Source organism: Chaetura pelagica, unplaced genomic scaffold (genome assembly GCF_000747805.2).
Source record: "Chaetura pelagica isolate M959 unplaced genomic scaffold, ChaPel_1.0 scaffold655, whole genome shotgun sequence".
Lineage (NCBI taxonomy): Eukaryota > Metazoa > Chordata > Aves > Apodiformes > Apodidae > Chaetura > Chaetura pelagica.
The window spans coordinates 853,214-872,200 of NW_009953225.1; the positions used below are offsets into that span (position 1 = coordinate 853,214).

General features: G+C 40.5%; 1 protein-coding gene across 1 annotated transcript in view; it reads right to left on the minus strand.

The window, feature by feature from the left end:
* HMCN1 (hemicentin 1) overlaps positions 1-18,987 on the minus strand; it is a 193,881-nt gene that overhangs the window by 123,111 nt on the left and 51,783 nt on the right. Inside the window, exons 6-11 of the mRNA XM_009997856.1 lie at positions 15,639-15,810; positions 13,882-13,988; positions 8,560-8,680; positions 7,752-8,015; positions 7,397-7,541; positions 3,183-3,304 (exon numbers count right to left, since the gene is read on the minus strand). Of these exons, the coding sequence (XP_009996158.1) occupies positions 3,183-3,304; positions 7,397-7,541; positions 7,752-8,015; positions 8,560-8,680; positions 13,882-13,988; positions 15,639-15,810 (931 nt within the window). The remainder of the gene's footprint in view (positions 1-3,182; positions 3,305-7,396; positions 7,542-7,751; positions 8,016-8,559; positions 8,681-13,881; positions 13,989-15,638; positions 15,811-18,987) is intronic.

Consider the following 18,987-nt stretch of genomic DNA (forward strand, 5'->3'; position numbering starts at 1 on the left):
ACTCCTAAGCTCAGAGCCAGTACCAACTCCTCCTCACTCAAGTCTCATGTGGGGTCTCACATGAGGTTCACAAGCTTTCTGCTGGATCTCTCTGCACAGCAATGAATCACTCACCCTGCATGCTGGAGGTGCAGCTCTCCTTCCCCACAAACACAGCCCCTAACAGTAACCATGCTTTGCACCAAGGCTGCTTATTTTCACACAGAGATGAGACCAGAAAAGTTACACTTGCCTCCCAAGAACAGTGTTTCTACCCTGAACTTTAGGTTTGGGTTTGTTTGCCAGAAAAGACAAATCTAATGCTTTCCACGGGCATAACACTGAGCGTGTTACTTAAAGAAACTTATAAAAGAGAGAGGTGAAGGCCTGCACAGGACTAAAATCCTCGCCTTTTCAATGTCAGTCTGGTGGGGCATGACATCTTTTGGACTCCACCAGCATTCCAGCACAACAGAGCAACCCCCCAGCCATTCCCTAAGCTGAACCCCCAGCACCCGGAGCACTCCAGTTGAAGTGCCTGCACCAGCTAACGAGCCGTTTGACATTTTAAAGATTTAATACTAGTAAGACAAAGTCAAACTTCAGTGTTTGATTTTTCTGAAACCAGAAAATGTTGACACAGTTCCAATACCTTTAACACAGCAGCTGACAAAATGGATTATCTGTGATATACTGCCTGTCAGCTGGGCAAACTACAAATACTTGAAAAGATTGTTTACTTTGCTTAAAGAAATTTCAAGTAACTTTCATCCAAATATTTGTACACAAGGATTTCAAAGCATCTCCCTCACATTAATCCTCTTCATGGCTCAAAACAGAACTAATTGCTCATGTTTACTCAGGGAGTCAGTCTCAGTTGATCTCTGAGTGCTCTGTAAATGAGGATATGGGAGTTTTACCCCTCATGACTATTGACTTGTGAGTGCTACCAATATCACAAGAAAAAAGTCAGAATTCTCTTGCAGTTTTCTGTGTGAGGAGGAGCGTGGTTGTGACTTCCAGACCAAGAACCTCTCTGCCCACAATTTCTGGGGCAGAACACAGCAGCTTCTTGTCCTCCAAAACTTGGTTTGAAATAAACATATAGGAATACCCTACCTGCTAGAAGGATTTTAGTAGCCAAAACATAACATAGTGGTCCAGAGTTAGGACTTGGCTAAGTAGTGATGCTACTGCTCTGTTCTACTCCAGTACTTTGTGTGACTAAAAGGATGTTCCTCTCCTCAAATGTACCACTTGGTGTAAGAGGGCTGTTCCTCTACAAGCTTTGCCTTGCACAGAATTAGTATCATACTGCAGTGAGAGGAACCAGAAAAAGGGAAGGTGAAGGAATACATAACCAATCTCTTCAACTATCAAGTGAGTTGTTTTTGAGAATACACAAGAGTTGCCTCAGGGCACAAAGAAAAAGCATGAGAGTCTGTGGTCATAAGATGCAGCAGGGGAAATTCTGACAATTAGGCAAAATATTTTCCTAGTGGGGGTAATTAAGCACTGAGGGCTGCCCATGGAACTTGTGAAATCTCTGTCCTTGGGGACATCCAAAGTTTGACTGGACACATTTCTGAGAAATGCAATCAAGCTTGGAAGTCAATTCTGCTTTGAGCTGTGAGTTGGACTAAGTAACTTCCAAAGCTCCCTCCAGTCTACATTGTTTTGTTACACTATGATTCCTAGTCCAGGTAAACTAACCCAAATTAGCTGCTTCAGGAGGTAAAAGATAACTTAGATTTCAAGCAGCTACATGAAACCCTGAAGCTGAACTCAGACTGCTGCTCTCATCTCTGTCCTCACTGCCACCATAAATCAACTGATTCAGCTCTGGTGCTTTCCCTAGTCGAGAGCAATAGCTTACTCTTCTGCATGACAGATGTCTGATCATCACCAACAGAAAGCTACACAGAACTGGGTTTTGTTTCAATACAGAAATTATTTTACCGTTTCCCTCAGACTGCATGGCAACTGTGAAAAATTAAGTACGGGTATTGCTGCTCTCAGATGCATAAATAGGTTTTTCATGTTCACTTTCCCTGTGGGTCATCTTCCTGCAGAAGACCTCTAGTGTCAGCTGAAGCAGTTCAAGACTGTGCATTTTTAATGTTTTCTCCATCTGTGTTTGGAGTGCATCTTGGTTTACAGTTACTTAAACCAAATTCCTCTGACAGAGCAAAAGGATTAACTGTGTGAAACAAAGCCTGTTATTTCCCTTGGGGAAACATTTCTAGCTGATCTGCAACTGAAACTCTCAGCAATAACTAGAGTCCACATGTCCCAGCAGTCAGACGGACACGTACATGAACAGCAGAGCTTTACATTTACCCCCACAGAAGACCAACTTCACACTCTCACTTTTCCCACTCCAAAGTTTCAGGTGCAAAACTTGACCAGGATGACACTATTCACTTTTCAGAAAGGATTCTCTCTTACCACAACTAAAGTTTAGGAATAATTCCTGGGATATATAATTTAGTGTCCCAAGTCTGAACAGGTCATTAACTGACATAGGGAAATTTCCCCTCCATAAGCAAGTGGAATGTCAGTGCTTTATACTTTGAAACTGCTTTAACACAGAGCACACTAACTCGTGCTAAGTGGATGCCAGATTTATAAATACCCGTCCTTTAAATCAAGATGTTTATGGAGTTAGAAACATTTTATATTAAAAAAAAACAAAACAAACACAACACAGTGATTTAAGTTACCTGTTGGACAGATAATGATTGCTAGCCATTTTGGAGCTAGCAGCCAAATACTTCTGTATGCTCAAAATTATTTCTGTGTTTAGCCCAATTTATTCCTCATTTAATTTTACTTCCTTCATGCTAGTTATTCACTTGTAAAAAAATCAAGGTAATAAGTGAGAAAAGAATGCCAACAATTTCCTGAGTCTTGCTTAAAAAAAACAAACAGAAAACTTGAATTTATAATTCCTTGTCTATAATGTATATATACAATCAAGTAAACATATAATTAGTACAACTTGAAATAAAAATGAGAACAATTGAAATCTGACATTTCAATGTCTGCTTCAACAGGCCGTATCTATCCTGCAAGCACAATTGATACTGGGAACAAATTCAAACAAATTCAGTGGTAACACTTAAAATATTCATAATAAATGAATAAACATCCAGCACAGGGTAGGACCACAGCTCAGCACCGAAGGACAGACTAGTGCCCACCTGACACATCCAGGAAGGTCTGCGCGCGCCCGGTGCCGGCACTGCTGGTCGCCAAACACTCATAAAAGCCTTCATCAGACAAGGAGACCGTGGCAATTTCCCAACTCATACTGGATGATTCTCTGGAAGGAAGAAAAGGGCATATTCACTGAATTCCTGAAGGAATCAAGGGGTACAAGAACCTGGGTTTCTTGACTAGAAACATAGAAGATTTTCACAATAATTATGAGGAAAAACAGACCCCCTGGTTAATCAATTTGGATATAGCTTTATGGATTTTATTTAAAGAAACAATAAATACATTGTTAGGCTTATTCTAAGTAGTAAGAAGTTTAATTTCTGCATAAATTCTCACTTGCACATCTTCAAATGTGCCTTTAAAATGTACCAATAGTTGTCCCACAGTAACTAAGCCCACTGCATTTGCTGTCGTCATTCAGCTGATTGTACCCTATTGCTACGTTTGCTACCTGAGATGTCTTTCCATAATACCAACAAGTTTCTGCCAAGAACCAGTTTGTGGTACCAAACCTGTGGCTCTTCCTCGCCAGGGTAACAAGGGCTCATCCTCCCAGCCCAAGCTTCTCAAAGTTGCAGGTACAGAGAGATGCTCCACACAAAGGAGAGCCCGTCTTTTACCAGATATAATCCATGAGGCTCCATGCAATGTATAATCCACAAAGGCACCATGAGGCTCACACAGGGGAGTGGGCAGCACCTGCCCTACTGCAGGATGGCTACTACATCAAAGGCAGCTCTCTTTGTACTTTTTAAACCACAGGGAAAACCTGCATCCCAAACAGGTATAATTCAGCAAAATGTGAAGCACTGGTACAAAGATGACACTGACTTCTGCTGTGCTAGCTGCACTGCTGAACTCACAGCCAGCAGGAACTACCACAACCCAAAATCCTGCACCCTGATTGCCTGGCCATGCAAAAAAATAGTGTAACACACAGAGAGAGAACTGATGGGTTCCAGGCTGAAAATGGAGGTGGGGTACAGAAGATGTAAGCAAAACAATCTAACAGTAACTTAGAGCAATACTTGGAGTTTTTCTACAAATCACAGTAAGGTCAAAGCTGACAGGCCATGATACCATCTATCACATACACTGACAAAGTCAAGAAGAGAATAAAAGTACAACTACATTGACTGGTGGTTACATGTGCTTAAAAATAAACACTTTTACAGCTTCTCAAGATTCAAACCCACATTTTACACAACTAACAGTGCAACAGACTGACACAGATTATGACATAAATGAGCAAAACAGTGTTTCTTCTGCAGTGACTCGTTGCTATGGCACATAAACAAAGCTGAGGAGTGCTGAAAGATCCATGTTAGCTTTGGCAAGTAATTGCCACGTTACGAGAAAACACTAAACTAGTGAAGCCATTGTCTCTTGTTTGTCTGAATAGATTGATTTAACCCCTAAACCCCTAAAGGATACAGAAAGAACAAGAGGAAGAGACTTGGAATACACATGGAAGTCCAAGGCTGCAGCACCACAAGTCAGACAATCCAATTACACCACAAATGAAAAGAGTTCATAGTGACCTTAAATGGCTCCCTATGTACTCTTTCTTACTTCATACTTATTCCAGATAACCTAATATATCATACATCAAATCTATGAAGTTTTACAGCGCAATGCTGGCAAACGGAAAGGGTAGTAGCTGCCAACACCAAAGAATAAGGTAGTACTTCTTCCAAGCAAAAAGTGAGAAACTTCTCTTTGTCATGGAAAGCATGTTAAAAGTCAGGTTATGCAATCCCATTCTTCCCCATTCCTGACTTTTCCTACACACCAGATGTCAAACACGGAAGCCTTGAGAACAGAAGCATAAAAGGAAACGTGTTCAGAGTGGAAAAGCTTAGCAAACAGAGACCTGCAGTGATCTATTAAAAAATTTGAAATTATCACATACAAGAATGGCAGCAATGAATAATACACACCTCACAGCACGTGCTGCACACCTGGGCACTGACTCTGAAAAGCAGTAACCGCACACAAGTCTTTGCAACACATGTCATTAGGATATCTCAGCACCTTTCAGCATCAAGTCAGTCATTTACTTACCCTAATAATTTTACAATATATGCAATCTGCTAATCAAACTGCTTGTCTAGTCCAGAAAATATGAACATACTCCCTTAGCTGCAAAATCTGAATACTGAATCATATCCTTGTTGCTAGTTACTGGAGAAGCACTGGCAGAGAGCACAGAGATACTCAGGCTGTATCTAACCTCACCTCTAGGTCCTCACACACCACTGTGCTCCATGACCCACTTCCTCTTGGAAGTTTCCAGCAGCAGGCTGTGGCTCACATGGATAAACTAAAACCTAGGGCTCACTAGTACCACACTAGTTAACACACCATTTGGAGGGATATAGTCTGTGTGGTTTAGCAAATTAGATACTAGGCTGGACTAACAGCCTTGAACATCAGCTGATTCAGAGTGATTATCATTATATTATTATTATTATTGTTATTGTTGTTATTGCCATTGTCATTTTAATTAACTAAATGGATCATCTTTGACAGAATTTCACATTGTTTTTGCTGATTCTACCCTTTGCAGGGTTGGTGGCAATCTATTTTTAATACAGACTGGATTTTAAAGACACATTAGTGCTCAGTTGCCACAGATTTCCCACTAGAATTAGGTGTTTAGCTATTGTTCTTGGTCTTCTAAATCAGACTTGTCAGAAATGATGCATTAGGTTATTAATCAAAAATTTCTTACCAGACCACCACAGGATGCAGAAATCTAGAAAAACAAAGCTATTGCACTTTTCAATAAATTTCTTTTTCCTACACTCATTTAAAATTAGGAATTCTTATTACTACTGGTAGTACCTCTGGAATCATAAAAAAAAAAAATTAAAAATACCTTCACTTCAAGAATCCTTAACCTAGAAGACTCTCACACAGACAACTGTCATGCTTGAACTACAGTATTTAACTTCTAAACTATTCACTTTCTGAAAGTAGCATTAAAAAAATAGTAAATATGACATGTTGTCACCAAACAAAACTCACTCAAACCTGCTCAATGCAAAGCAATTATAAAGCTCAAATCTCTTTTAAACTAGTAAGCTGGACACAATCCTGCACAGAACTTCACTACAAATAAAATGCAGAGAAGCCAAGCCAAGCCAAATTAAATCCTATTTAACTGTGATCAATAATATTTGGCTTGAGATGTATTTTGTTAAATCAGCTTAGAAGATCTGTTCATTTGTCTGGTCTGTAATATGAAAATGAAAAATGTAGCCCAATCACAAAGGTGCTGGGTATGTGGAAAGCAAGAAGTGTGTGGCTTGATAACTGAGGAATGGAAACAACTACACAGCTGCTGAAGTATGTGCCAGGTTTGACTAAATGTAAATGGCACCTCATAAAAAAATAAAAAGCTGCATCATGTCAGTGCCAACAATATGCAAAGAAACTTCAGAATTGATTTATTTTGGTAGTCATGTACTTGCTGCTGAAAGCTTGAACCTAGCATGGAGTCTTGTCCAGAACTGCTTCAGGCTTTAGAGGCTCCCAACACTGCCTTCTAGTACATACTTCCCTTTTGTTTTCAACTACCAGAATCACAAAATGGACTTCATTAATATTCCATTTATAAATAATTCTTTTGATTCTTATCTAATTCTACAGAGAAAAAGTATGTAATCTATGTGCCACATAGAAATCCAAAGAGCCTTCTGGTATACTCAGTATGAGTTTTCCTATTTTGAGGGATTTTCTGAAGAAGAAAGTTTTCCAGTCTAAGTCATTCATGAAAGCCCATTAAGAACAAAGCAATTTAATGTATGTTCCATAATCTTCTATGTATTACTGCAGGGGGGGGGGTCCAGAAAAAAAACAGTTACCAAGCTACTTTCAAAAATAAAAGTTAAAAGCACCTGCCTTGTAGACTTGTAAACGTTTATCATGATTTAAGAGCACATATTTTAGGAGGATTTTGGCCAGAATTACATAACGTCACAATCTATATAGAAGGCATGCCCTCCTCAAAGATGCAAATATATATTATAAATCTCTCCATACAATACAGCCTCCCTAATAAGTGTCACCCAAAATAACAGAATGGTAGCAACAGCTTATAAGCAGTATCTAATAGCAGATACTGAATAGAAATAATTGGATATCAATAGGAAATAAAACAGTACTGGGGAAAAAAAAGGTTGCTACTCACTTGAAGAACTGATCCACTCCTAGTTTTACTCCATTTTTAGTAAAACGTTGAGTAAAAGGTACAAGACTTTCTACATGGCAAGGAACAGACCCTGGCTGTAAGTAATATCCTGGAGTCTTGGTGGGCATTGTAACCTTTGGAGCATCTGAAGAAAACAAATATTCCCCAGAAGATTATTAATAGCTACTAAAACATACCCTGTATTTTATTAAAAGGAAATTCAGTTTCTGATAAACCTATACTTAGTAAAAGAAAACAGCACAGAAAGTACTTGTGTAAGCTAGAAACAGGTATTAGATATCCATTTTAACTGACTCAGATATGATGAATGCACATTCAAATTGAAATCTCTTACCAGGAGTAATACTAGAAAACGAAACACTCGAAACTCTCTGAAAAAGATAATCATCCTTGTCATAGCCCATTATTTTAACAAAAAAGGCTTCATTTGGTGGAATGAAGTCAGAAATATTCCATAGTCCATAGGGCTTTCTCTCAGGATAGTATTTCACAGGCAAGGTCTTAAGAAGTTCTCCTGTAATACTCAGAAGTTCCAGTCGGTCTACTCTAGCTGGAAGCAAGATCCCTGAGGTATTTAGCAGCACAAAAGTAGGAATTCCTAGAAAAACAGAAACATAATATTTTAAGTGCTAAAAAGGAAAGGTTAATTTCCATAGGTATGGCCCACCACCCCATGAATACACCATTCAGTTTCAACCCTTACTTATTAAGTAGGAGAATACTAACAGCTAAGCTGTGCTCTGCTCGTTAGCTGTCAGGAGGCACAGCATTGATTAGGGCTTAAATTACCAACCTCCAGCAGGTGTTTCTGAAATAGCAGCCTCATTATTAAACCCTCCCCATGCCACAAAGCCAAAGGCTTTTTCTGAAGCTCCGAAAGTAATAGAAACAGAGTTGCAATTTTGAGGCATTTCATAGCTAAATGCCTGGATTTGTGTGACATAAAAAACCAAGCTAATATGAAAAATATCATAGTATGAAACAGAAACTTTGGCTGTTGTCACACATTCAAGGCCCAAGAACCTACCAACAGCAGCCCCAGATTCATCCCAAAGTTCACCAGAGAGACCATCATCAAGTTCTACTTGACTTTGGGAGCCCAAAAAGGTTATTGTTTAGCATGGAATAAAATGGAAACAGACCTTGCACTGGCCTGCTGGCTGTTTTTTTAAAGTCTAACGTTGGCTTCCTAGAAAACCCAGCTCGAAAGTCAATAGTGCTGAGACCCGTGATCCGAACCGAGTGCCTTCCACTGCTCGAGGTCTGAAAAAGCAAGGGATAGAACATGTGCACAAACAGCATTTCAGGAATTGCAAAGCTTCTGGTCCATCCACTGAGTTCAGCAGAAACAAGTCACAAGTATAGACCAGCCTCAGTCAACACTGTGTAGTAAATCCAGCCCTGGTCTCCATAGGAAAGCAGAGGACACAGAGGTACCTCTCATGGCTACTCTGCACCCCTCCCCAGCCTTGTCATTCTGGTTGAATCAGAAAAAAAACAACAAATCACAAACAACCTCCACCTGCCCACCCACCCTTGGAAAGCCTTAGCTTTGTGTTGCTCGAGGGTACAGCTGCTTTTATGCAAGTCCTCAATCTTAGAATTATTTTATTTTCTTAAAGTTACTTTCTATCATTCTGTGTTGAGAAAGAAAACTGCTGCTTTGCCAAGAGCACACAGACACTCAGCTTTGTCCTCATGTACTTCCACAGCCTTCATGTTAGGAAAAAAAATAAAAATAATAATAAAAAATAAACAATAAACCAAACAAAAACCACATAACACCCCTTAAAAGACCACCCAAAACAAAACACAACACTGGTGCACTGTACAGAGTACGGAGTTAGATTTTTACAGGCTTAATGATAATTTCAACCAGAACAGCAGGACAAAAGATAGAGGCAGGGAGGGAGGGAGGTAGGTAGATAAGATAGATAGATAGATAGATAGATAGATAGATAGATAGATAGATAGATAGATAGATAGATAGATAGATAGATAGATAGATAGATAGATAGATAGATAGATAGATAGATAGATAGATAGATAGATAGATAGATAGATAGATAGATAGATAGATAGATAGATATTCAAAAGGCTGTAAAGAGTGATAGCTGAGCTACAGGATCAAATCTGCAGTTAGCAGAACCTACTCCAGGTTTTTGTTCAGAGACATGATACAGCATACAAGACTTGCAATGTGAAAGAAAATCAACATTATAATTAAATAATTGCACTGAGCTTTATCTATCTAGATCTGATACTCGCTCAAATACATAATTCCTTCAGTTTAGTAGCCACCACTGATACAGCTGCATGTGAATAATAAACTAAACAGTTGTTTCTTATAACTAAGTGCCTAGGGACAGCCATTTAGCCACTGAAACACTGATGTGTCTCTGATTAAAATAACCCCTATTTGCTGCTATTTGGTTAGCCTTTCACCTCAGGAAAATCACTACTGAAGCTTTTTTTATAGAAACCAGCTGTTGGCAATATAAAGATATCTTTAAATGTGCCAAATAACTCATGTTATCAAACGTTAATTGGCAGTTAACATTTCATTAGACAAACTCGGACAAACTTCTCTTTTAATAGTTTTATGCATCTGTATAAGGAATTTATGGTGTGAATAAACTTTTCACAAAGTTCTTTTTAAGTCCTTCGTCACAGCCTCACAATCTTAATGCAAATAAGCCAGTGAATGAAGCTGAGTAAGTGATCCATAGAAAAATACACTTAATTAATTATTCAGACTTTTGGATACTTGTGAATTTGTAAGGCTAGAATAACCTCAGAGGTTTACCACTTACTAGTATAAATAAATGCATCTGTCACTGACATGCCTGGGAGCTGGCAGTCTTATGCAAACACCCAAGAATAGCCTTCATCCCAAAGGATTGCTTTCCAATTAGCATCTTTGTCAAATCTTTTTTCATTATTTGTCATTTAACATGGATCACTGGTATTGTACATGAGTGTTTCTCTTCCCAGACTGGATGAGCATGATAAAAAGAACAAACATATCAGGAAACAATCAGGAAATACTGCTACCCTGGCTTGCAAACAAGACAAAATAAAACTGCCCCAAATGCATGTACCTATAAACAATTTTGAAAAAATCCAGTGTTTTTTCATTTAACCCTAACTTTTCACACAACAGAAAAACCAAACTACAATGGCTAAGCAAATTTTTTTTTTTATTGCACAGTTATATGTATATATTTATAGTGATGGAGATTCACAGCTGATTTAGGCTCTACTGGCCTGGTTTGTCATTACACTCCATTGACCCAGCTGCCTTTGGCTACAGGGTTGTCAGGGAATAAGAGCAGTCATTAAAGACCTGTCTTGATCACTAGAACAGCTGAGTTTTTCTGCCCGTTTCTCACTGCTTCTCCTCTCCTACTCTCCATCAGGCATATGGCCACTTAACTTTAGATAGCAGGGAAGGTTTGTGGCATTGCTCAGGTGAAAAAGCTGCAGCCTGTTGACTAAGGGCAGACCAAGCAGCAGTGAACAGCTTCTTAGCCCTGCCTCTCCCTCATCGTTCCTCTCCCACTGAAAGCTCAGGGCAGGACAGGCCACTGAGGAGTGACTGGATACAACTGCCTTCAAATGCTGCTCTCCTGGAGCATGCAGGGAACTGTTATTTGCAGGATGTTAGATGCCTCCCAGACTGCTCCAAAGAAATCTTTGAAGAGGAGTCCATAGGAGTGGTATGTGGGAGGGATTCACAAAAGCAAACTGATGTTCCCCCTTCTATTAAAGGGGCCGGACCGCTCCTGTGGAGACCCATCTTGGCAGGTATCAGCCACAGGACCAGCAGATAAATTTAGTCTCACAGCTAAGCTCAGGGGTGCAGAAAACACAGGCAACAGCAGGACCATCTTTCTGCAGAAGCAGGCTTCCTTCTGCACAAACCCTGAACTGGCTGATAATGGAGAGAGGAGCCACGTGCCCATCTCATGGCACTGCCCTTTGAAAAGAACCTCCTGTCACCCTGTAGACCAAGAGTACTACAGCAGGCCTGGAAGGAAAACTTGTTTATCAGATACAGATTTGCTGGCCTTGTGCTGAAATGTCTGAAGGCAACTGGAGGCCTCCTGCAGCAGAGGAGGCAACTGGATCACATACTGTGTTTCATGTTACTCCAACCTGTGATTTCAAGACTACCCTGAGCACTGAAACTGCACTAACACTGATTGTGGGTTAAGGTGGGGTCTTCCCAGGCTGATCATTCTCCAGCTGATATACCAGTGGCTAATACTGTTTAGCTCACCACGATTTGTTATTAATAAGTTCTTGCACTTTCAGGTATCAAGGACTTCTATGAGCTCTTGGCATAAACCTAATTAAGACCCACTTTGCTCATAATAGTTGAAGTAATTAAAATATTTCAACCATGTTCAGCACTTTCTTTTTTCTTTCTTTTTTAAACCCAAAATGCATAAATCTGAAGGTATCCTTCTCCAGAGAACTGCAGATAGAATTATACTGAGCTTAGAAAAACAAAACCAACAAACTTAGTGGCTCTGAGTGCAGGGGCCTGTTGCTTTGGCCAGAAGTAGTTCACATCTAGCTGAGCAGGCTGGCCTGCTTCCAGCCGAGCTCCTGGGCAGGTGGTTCCATGCTGAGTGCCAGCCTTTTTTTAGGAGAGCTTATTAGCTCTGAAGGGTGTTACACACTGAGCCTTGCTGAGTGACAGGCTCCTCTCAGCAATCCCTGGAATGCTTGGGCAGCACAGAGCAAGCATACACAAGTGGTTCCACATGGCTCAGCTCACATCTAAAAAGGCCTCCACTCAGCAACAGCCCTGCAGGGCCAGGGAGGGATCACACTGGGCTTTTGCTTTCCTGCTCAGTTTCTCTGTTGCAGGGCACAATGTTCACTAGATTGCATGTTTAACCTGCTAGACTCCAACAAGCTACACAGCTGAATACTAAGGCAGTGACTATAGGAAAAGTTCTTTCAGTACCCAATGTGTCTCGCATTACTATGTCCAGTCCAAACAATATATTTTTAATGTTGTGTTGTGTCTTTTTTTTTTTACCACAGGCCACCCAGGGTGTCTGTGTACCAGGTTTTTCAGAATTTCTAGTCCTGGCAGCATAAACAGACATTCAAGCAATTATCAATGACATAATGAGCATGTTATAAAACAAAATGATGAATCCATAGATTTCCCTAAGTCTAGCCCAGTCCTAAACTTCATCTTCCAGGTTACCACTGCATGATAGTAGGAGCACCCTCCCTCATCCCCTTCCCTCTTTTGGTTTTAGGTAAGCAACTTTTGGCCTCATATACTGTTACCTTGAATCCCTGGTAAATGATGGGGTAAAGGCTAGCCTAAGCAATCCACTTTGTGTTCTCAACTGACGTCCAATTTATACATACATTTATTGATATATAAATGGTAAAGATTTTAGCTACACTGGCTTCAGCTCACCGCCCCAAGCGTTTTGTGAGGCAATAGGGGATAATTGCTCCTGGAGGTGACTGCACTTACACATCTAGCTCACCATGTGCCTCACAACCAAGGCAGTCACAGGAACTCATGGCCAACAGCAAATATTTAAACTCACAGTCACCCAGGGAGAATCCCAGAGAACCACAGCCCTAAGTGGCTCTTTCACCACTGAGGCACCTTGTTCTTCCATTCCAGAAGCAGGTATGTCCACGTATCATTACCTAGGAGCTTGCTACAGCTCTCAGAACCAGCAGGTGCAATTGCTCTTCATTCACTTCAGCACACACTCATCCTAACACATCAGGGAACTTCCCTACAGGCTGTTATGGGAGCAGCAACCTTTGGCAAAGGGAGCTTGATTAAAGGGTCACAATAAGTTAAGTTGCCTCAGTCAGTTCCAAGAAGACCATTTAGGAGCCTTAATGACCCTTTTTTGTTTGGTTACTACTGCTCATCTTATTATCTTAACATTTCCAAATCCTTTAGGATGCAGTCTGCAACTGTGTGTGCACTCACATGATCAAACTTATTCACATACTTTAGTATTTAAATAATTTAAACAAATTAAATGTGTATTTATTGACTTTGTGAGCCTGCTAATGAAATCTATGGCCTGAAAAGTGCCCATCATCTCTGACTCCCAGTCCTCCAAACATGCTGTACACAGCAAAGCCCCTGTGAGCCCACTCTACAGAGGGTATGTGCTCCAAATTCAGACTCCAAAAATTCAGTGCTCACTGCTTTCTTTTTCTATCCAAAGGAAAAGGACAATCTCAGGATCTGACTTAAGACAGTAAAGTCTAATATGTTATCATCTTAAGAATTTTGTACTATTGCCTTCAGACTATGTCACAACAGCACTCAGGTCAGAAAGGACATTTATTATGACACAAACTCATCTATGACTACCTATGAAAAATAATGTACTAAATCCTTATACAACCCCCTTACAAGCTACAGGACAAGTTCTACATGATGTCTGCAGAATACTTACCTTGATTGTCCATGTTCCAGGCTCTGGATCTTTGACATTTACAACCTTTGCAGAGTTGTGGATATTGAGCAATTCATTCAGTCCTGATCCTTTACTGATCTGCTTGCCTAAAAAAACAAGGAGTAAACACAGTATTGTTCTTCTGTACTGATCTATTTTTGATAATTGATTTACTTCTTACTTAGCAGTCAATGACATTTACAACAGTCAAAATTCCCTGTAATTCTTTACCAGAATACTAAAAATGCTCATTTTCAGTCTTTCTGTTCACTTGGAAAGCATAATACAGCCTGCAACAACACAGAGCTGTGGGAAACCCAGGAACTGTGAGCAAGAAAAGGTTTTCTTCTTCACAGGAAAGAGTCCACTCTCAGTGAAAGGAGGCAGTACAAAAGCCAGCTCCTTCAAAGGGCATCTTGGAACAGCCTTACCCTAACCTACCTGCCAGCCCACTCACTCTTCTACCCACCAGACCTATTTGAAGCAGGACAAACTCCAGGTGGAAATACTGACAAGCCAGGTTCTCCTGGCAGAGGGGCATTCACCTGTGAATAAAGGTGGGAATGCATATGAGATCCTCACAGGGAATTTTGTCCATTAGACAGCATGGACATTAAAAAAAGAGGGCAAGTTTTCATACTGCATCATAGCACACTTCATATGCACTACTGTGCATGCAGATGTATGGATGGTTTTATGCAGGAACTGCTTATCTATAGAGGCATCTTGCTTCCTCACGGCTGACTGTGAAGGACCATCAGCACTAAAGACACACCTGGCTCTCCTGGAGGGCAAGGGGATGTTGAGAATGCCATGTCCTGGTGTCAATATTTAAGAGTTTAACAGTGAAGCAGTGTGGATTTAGATGCATGGAGCTGACCTATGAGAAGGTCAAACATGCAGATGGGAGTCAAAGCTTCAGCTAAGCCTGGCAGTTGTATCCAGGATTGGGTGCAATCATGATCTGAATAGACCCTGTGAGCAAATCTCTTTCCTGTAAACAAAGAATGCCTCAGTAGAGGACAGACGAGATCATATTGCACAGAACCCACCCATTCAGAGCATAAAACATTTCCAAGATACTAAAACTTAAGCTACAGCTAGAAGTCATTCAGAGAATACAAAGTATGATCTGAATTTATTTCAGAATAAATAATACATAATAAAAGGAACAGTAGATTTGTTAAAATATCTTAAATTACAAGTTAGCATCCAAATCTGTCACTGCATTCCCCATCACACACTGCTCAGCTAGAGATGGACACATGAAACAGGGTTTGATTCTGAATGCTCTCATTGTTCAAAGAATCCAGACCTTGCCCTATATTTCACCACATAAAAAACCACCATCACCTGTAACCCCTAAATGTTGATTCAGTGACTACATAAATACATGAACAACAAAACAAAAGTGTCCAGAAATGCAAGGACATTGCATTGAATGTGTCCATTGAATGCAAGGACAAACAATAAGAAAGCAGATAGAGGTGAGGTGAAGCAGTTAGAATAGGGAGGATTTCTGGTTTCCTCTCAGCCAGAAAAATGTAACACTGGGAACAATCTAAGTATCAGAAGTGGATACATCCACAGATCCTGTATTTTAAAAATAAAAGTAAAAAATACACTGAAATCCTGATAATGTTTTTCAAAATGTGGAAGACATTTAAGAATCACAAATATGGCCTTCCCTACTGGAGACAGTAGGGATTGTCTTTTTCATTTTTCTTGCTATCACAAAAAAAGGTAAAATACTTCACCTAATGGATCATGAATTTCAATTGCTGGTGAAGGACCACTCAAGGACACCGTAACCTCTTTCAAACTTGGATCAAAAGGGATCTGCCAAGTATTTACAGCCATGGTCAAATGGTCTGTAGACAAGAGATGCACTTTGGAGGCTTGAACTGCTTCTTCAACCCACTTCAAAACCTAGAAGAGATAATGACATTTGTTAATACACTGTCAACAGTATCTGCTGTTGAAATACTGTTTATACTGTCTTGTAGAGATCCCACATTAACTTCTATTGCAATGGAAGATCACTACTTTCACCTATGATCCTAGGGTCTGATGACATGCAGCTACCACATCACTCTGAGCAAACACACTGGTAAAGGACTTGCCTAATATAATAATCCAGTGCTTTCGTTTCAACAAAGATACTCTGGAGATGGCACAAGCAGGGTTTCAACTTTTATCAGGAACACACAAGAGCACAGGAATACAGAAAAAAAAAAAAAGGAGACAGCAGGCCAGGAATACAGAGGAAACCGAGCACTGACATCCAAGCAAAGGATGTCAACTTCAACTTCTGCTGCTCAGTGTAAGAATCGATACACATGATGTGATGAAACAGACAGCCTGGAAAAACAAGGACCAAAACCATGTTCATCTTACCAAGATTCTGGAATGAATAGATAAATCACATTAGGACAAATATATTTTAAAACATGCAATTTTAATAGAACATCCTGCTGGGGCCATGATCAGCGTGATGCTTAAACAAGTACTTAAACAGACCTGAATACACCTCTACAGAAGATCTACAAATACATGTTTAAAATTAATTAGGGATACAAATATATGCATGTTCCTGGTCATCAGCTAACTGCAAGAAGGAAAACTTCTCTCACCCAGATGTACTGAGTAATTGCCATCTGTGGACTTTTTCAAACACCTGACCAAAAAAAATACTATTAAGCATAACACACAGGTCAGGACAGAGGGGAACAATGCTTTAGAAGAACAATTCTTGCAACCAAAATCAAATTTCTGCCTTACAGAATTACAGTCCTTAGCTTTAAATGTCTTAAAAAAAATTATTAAAAAATAAAAAAGAATAAAAATACAAACCAGAGAGAAGCTGAGATCTCACTGTCTCACTTACTGCTGCTGCCAGAGCTGTCACCCTGCACCTGTAAGGTGACTCAGCCTGAGAGAAACACCACAGGCCCAGAGCCCGTCGTACAGGGCAAAAAAAAGTAGAAACAACACAGGTCAAATTATTTTATAACCCAATTTCTCCACAGCCTTTGGCCCGGGTGTGAGGCACAGGCCGTGGGGCAGCCCCTGGGAGCAGAGCTGCTCCCCTGCCAGGGCTGCCCCTCTGCCACAGCCCCTCAGCACAGCTGGGAAATGCAGCTGGGAAAGGGCAAAATGCTGCCTCAGGCTTGAGGGGGGGGCAAGAAAGTGTGGGGAGCAGCCAAGTGAGAGACAAGAGGGGGGCTGCTGATGCTGGAGCAGAGGGCCCTGCTGCAGCCTGCGTCTCCCTGCATCTCCTGCACCTCCCTGCACCCCCCTGCAGCTGGGGAGCAGCCCACGGCCCAGCACTTCTCTCCCAGCAGGACTGCAGGGTGAGGGAGAAAAGGGTGAGGAGGAAAGAGGCAGGGAGAAACTCCCACGTACAGACCACAGCCCCATCTCCCACTCCCTCCGCAGCACCGGGGAGAGGGAGAGGAATGGGGAGGGAAAGTCAGCTTGGGAAAAGGTGGGGAGAAAAGTTTTCTTACTTAACTTTGTTTCCCACCACCTGAAAAAATGATTACCTATTTTAATTGGCAACATAGTAATCTTCTTTAAGTTGTTTTGCCCTCAACAGTGACCTGTGAGCAACTTCCCTGCCTTCACCTGGACCCAGCAGCTTTCCTGCCCATTCCTCCCTTTTTCTCCCCCAGCTGGGGGAGAGGGAGCAGCTGGATGGGAGCTCCACCATCAGCCAACACTAACCTGCTGCAAGCAAAAAACTCAGCCTCTCCAAAAAAACACCTCGTCTGTCAAAAAATAAATTATACTGCATCAGCTCTGCAGGTCACAGAACTGCAGCATTTTTTTTTTTAAATCCCATTGAAGCAATATCAGTTTCATATACCACTGTAAATACAATTCAGTAACACTGAACCACTACTTTTGGTTACAGTTAACCAGCACAGCATTCAGAAAAACCTTTTAAAGGAAAATTTGAGTATATCAATTCAACTAGTCAGTGCACAAGTCTTGGAAACCAACACTAAAACCAGGACAAGTTATCTGTCAGCAGTGGAAGGCTCAAGAGCAAGCCTTGAGCTCTAGGACATGATTCAACACACCAGCCCCAAAGTGTCTCCTTTCCATGGCTTGTTTGGCATAATTTGCACACTTTTTCCATTTAAAAAAATGGTTAGAACATCAGGTTTTTGTGCAAGATCACTTTTGTGATACAAATTAGATTCCAGTCTGTTTTAAATGAAACTTGTTCTTATATGTTATACTATGAGTGCTGAGCAACCTTTGTCTAAATGTGAAATAAGCTTACATAACTGAAGGGCATAATTCAAAATGCATTTGAAATTGCATGTTTTCATAAATTATTATCCCTCCACTAGCAGTAATACTGCTCCCAATGCAGTGTGAAGTGAAACAGCATTAACCCCTAACAAAAGTGATTGTGTGCCCCCTCCACAAGGTCTGCAGGAGCAAGGTGCTTAGGCATACTTTAAAAAGAACATACAAAAATCCCAGTAAAACTAACTGTACTACTCAAAACCCTGAAGTAACGTCACCCTGAAGAGAAATGCAGTTTCTGCAACAGCTATTCAGCAACTGTTTCCTTTTGACAAGCCCAGAGCAGAAATCACAAGGCTTCAAAAAGATAGAGCTCATTTTAAGTTTTACCTTTAGAAATTACACATTTGGGTCCAAAAATGCTTCCAAAAGAAATTTCAGTCTGCTTTGCTCACATTACACTGAAATGAGTATGCCAGATTTTTTGTAGTAGGTGTATGGGAAGGTTTCCATTTAATTCTAGGATCTTAACTCCACTGGTAAGTTTTTTAAATAATTGTAAAATTTAATGAACCTCTATGAATTTTCAGAAGGGAACGTTCCAGTCTTGCTGAGACTCCTTTCAAGAGACTTAAGCAAAATAAATCAAGTCAAAATCAAATCAAAGTAAAGGCATTGTTGCAGGGGCTTTGCCAACATATACAAGAACTGGACTCACATTGGTAATTATGCACCAAGTTCCTTCTTAAGCTCAGGTGTTAATATTACAAACCTGGAAACCTGGCAAAATGACATTGTAACATAGATATGATGAGGGGGAGGGAATATCTTATTGCCGAATTCATT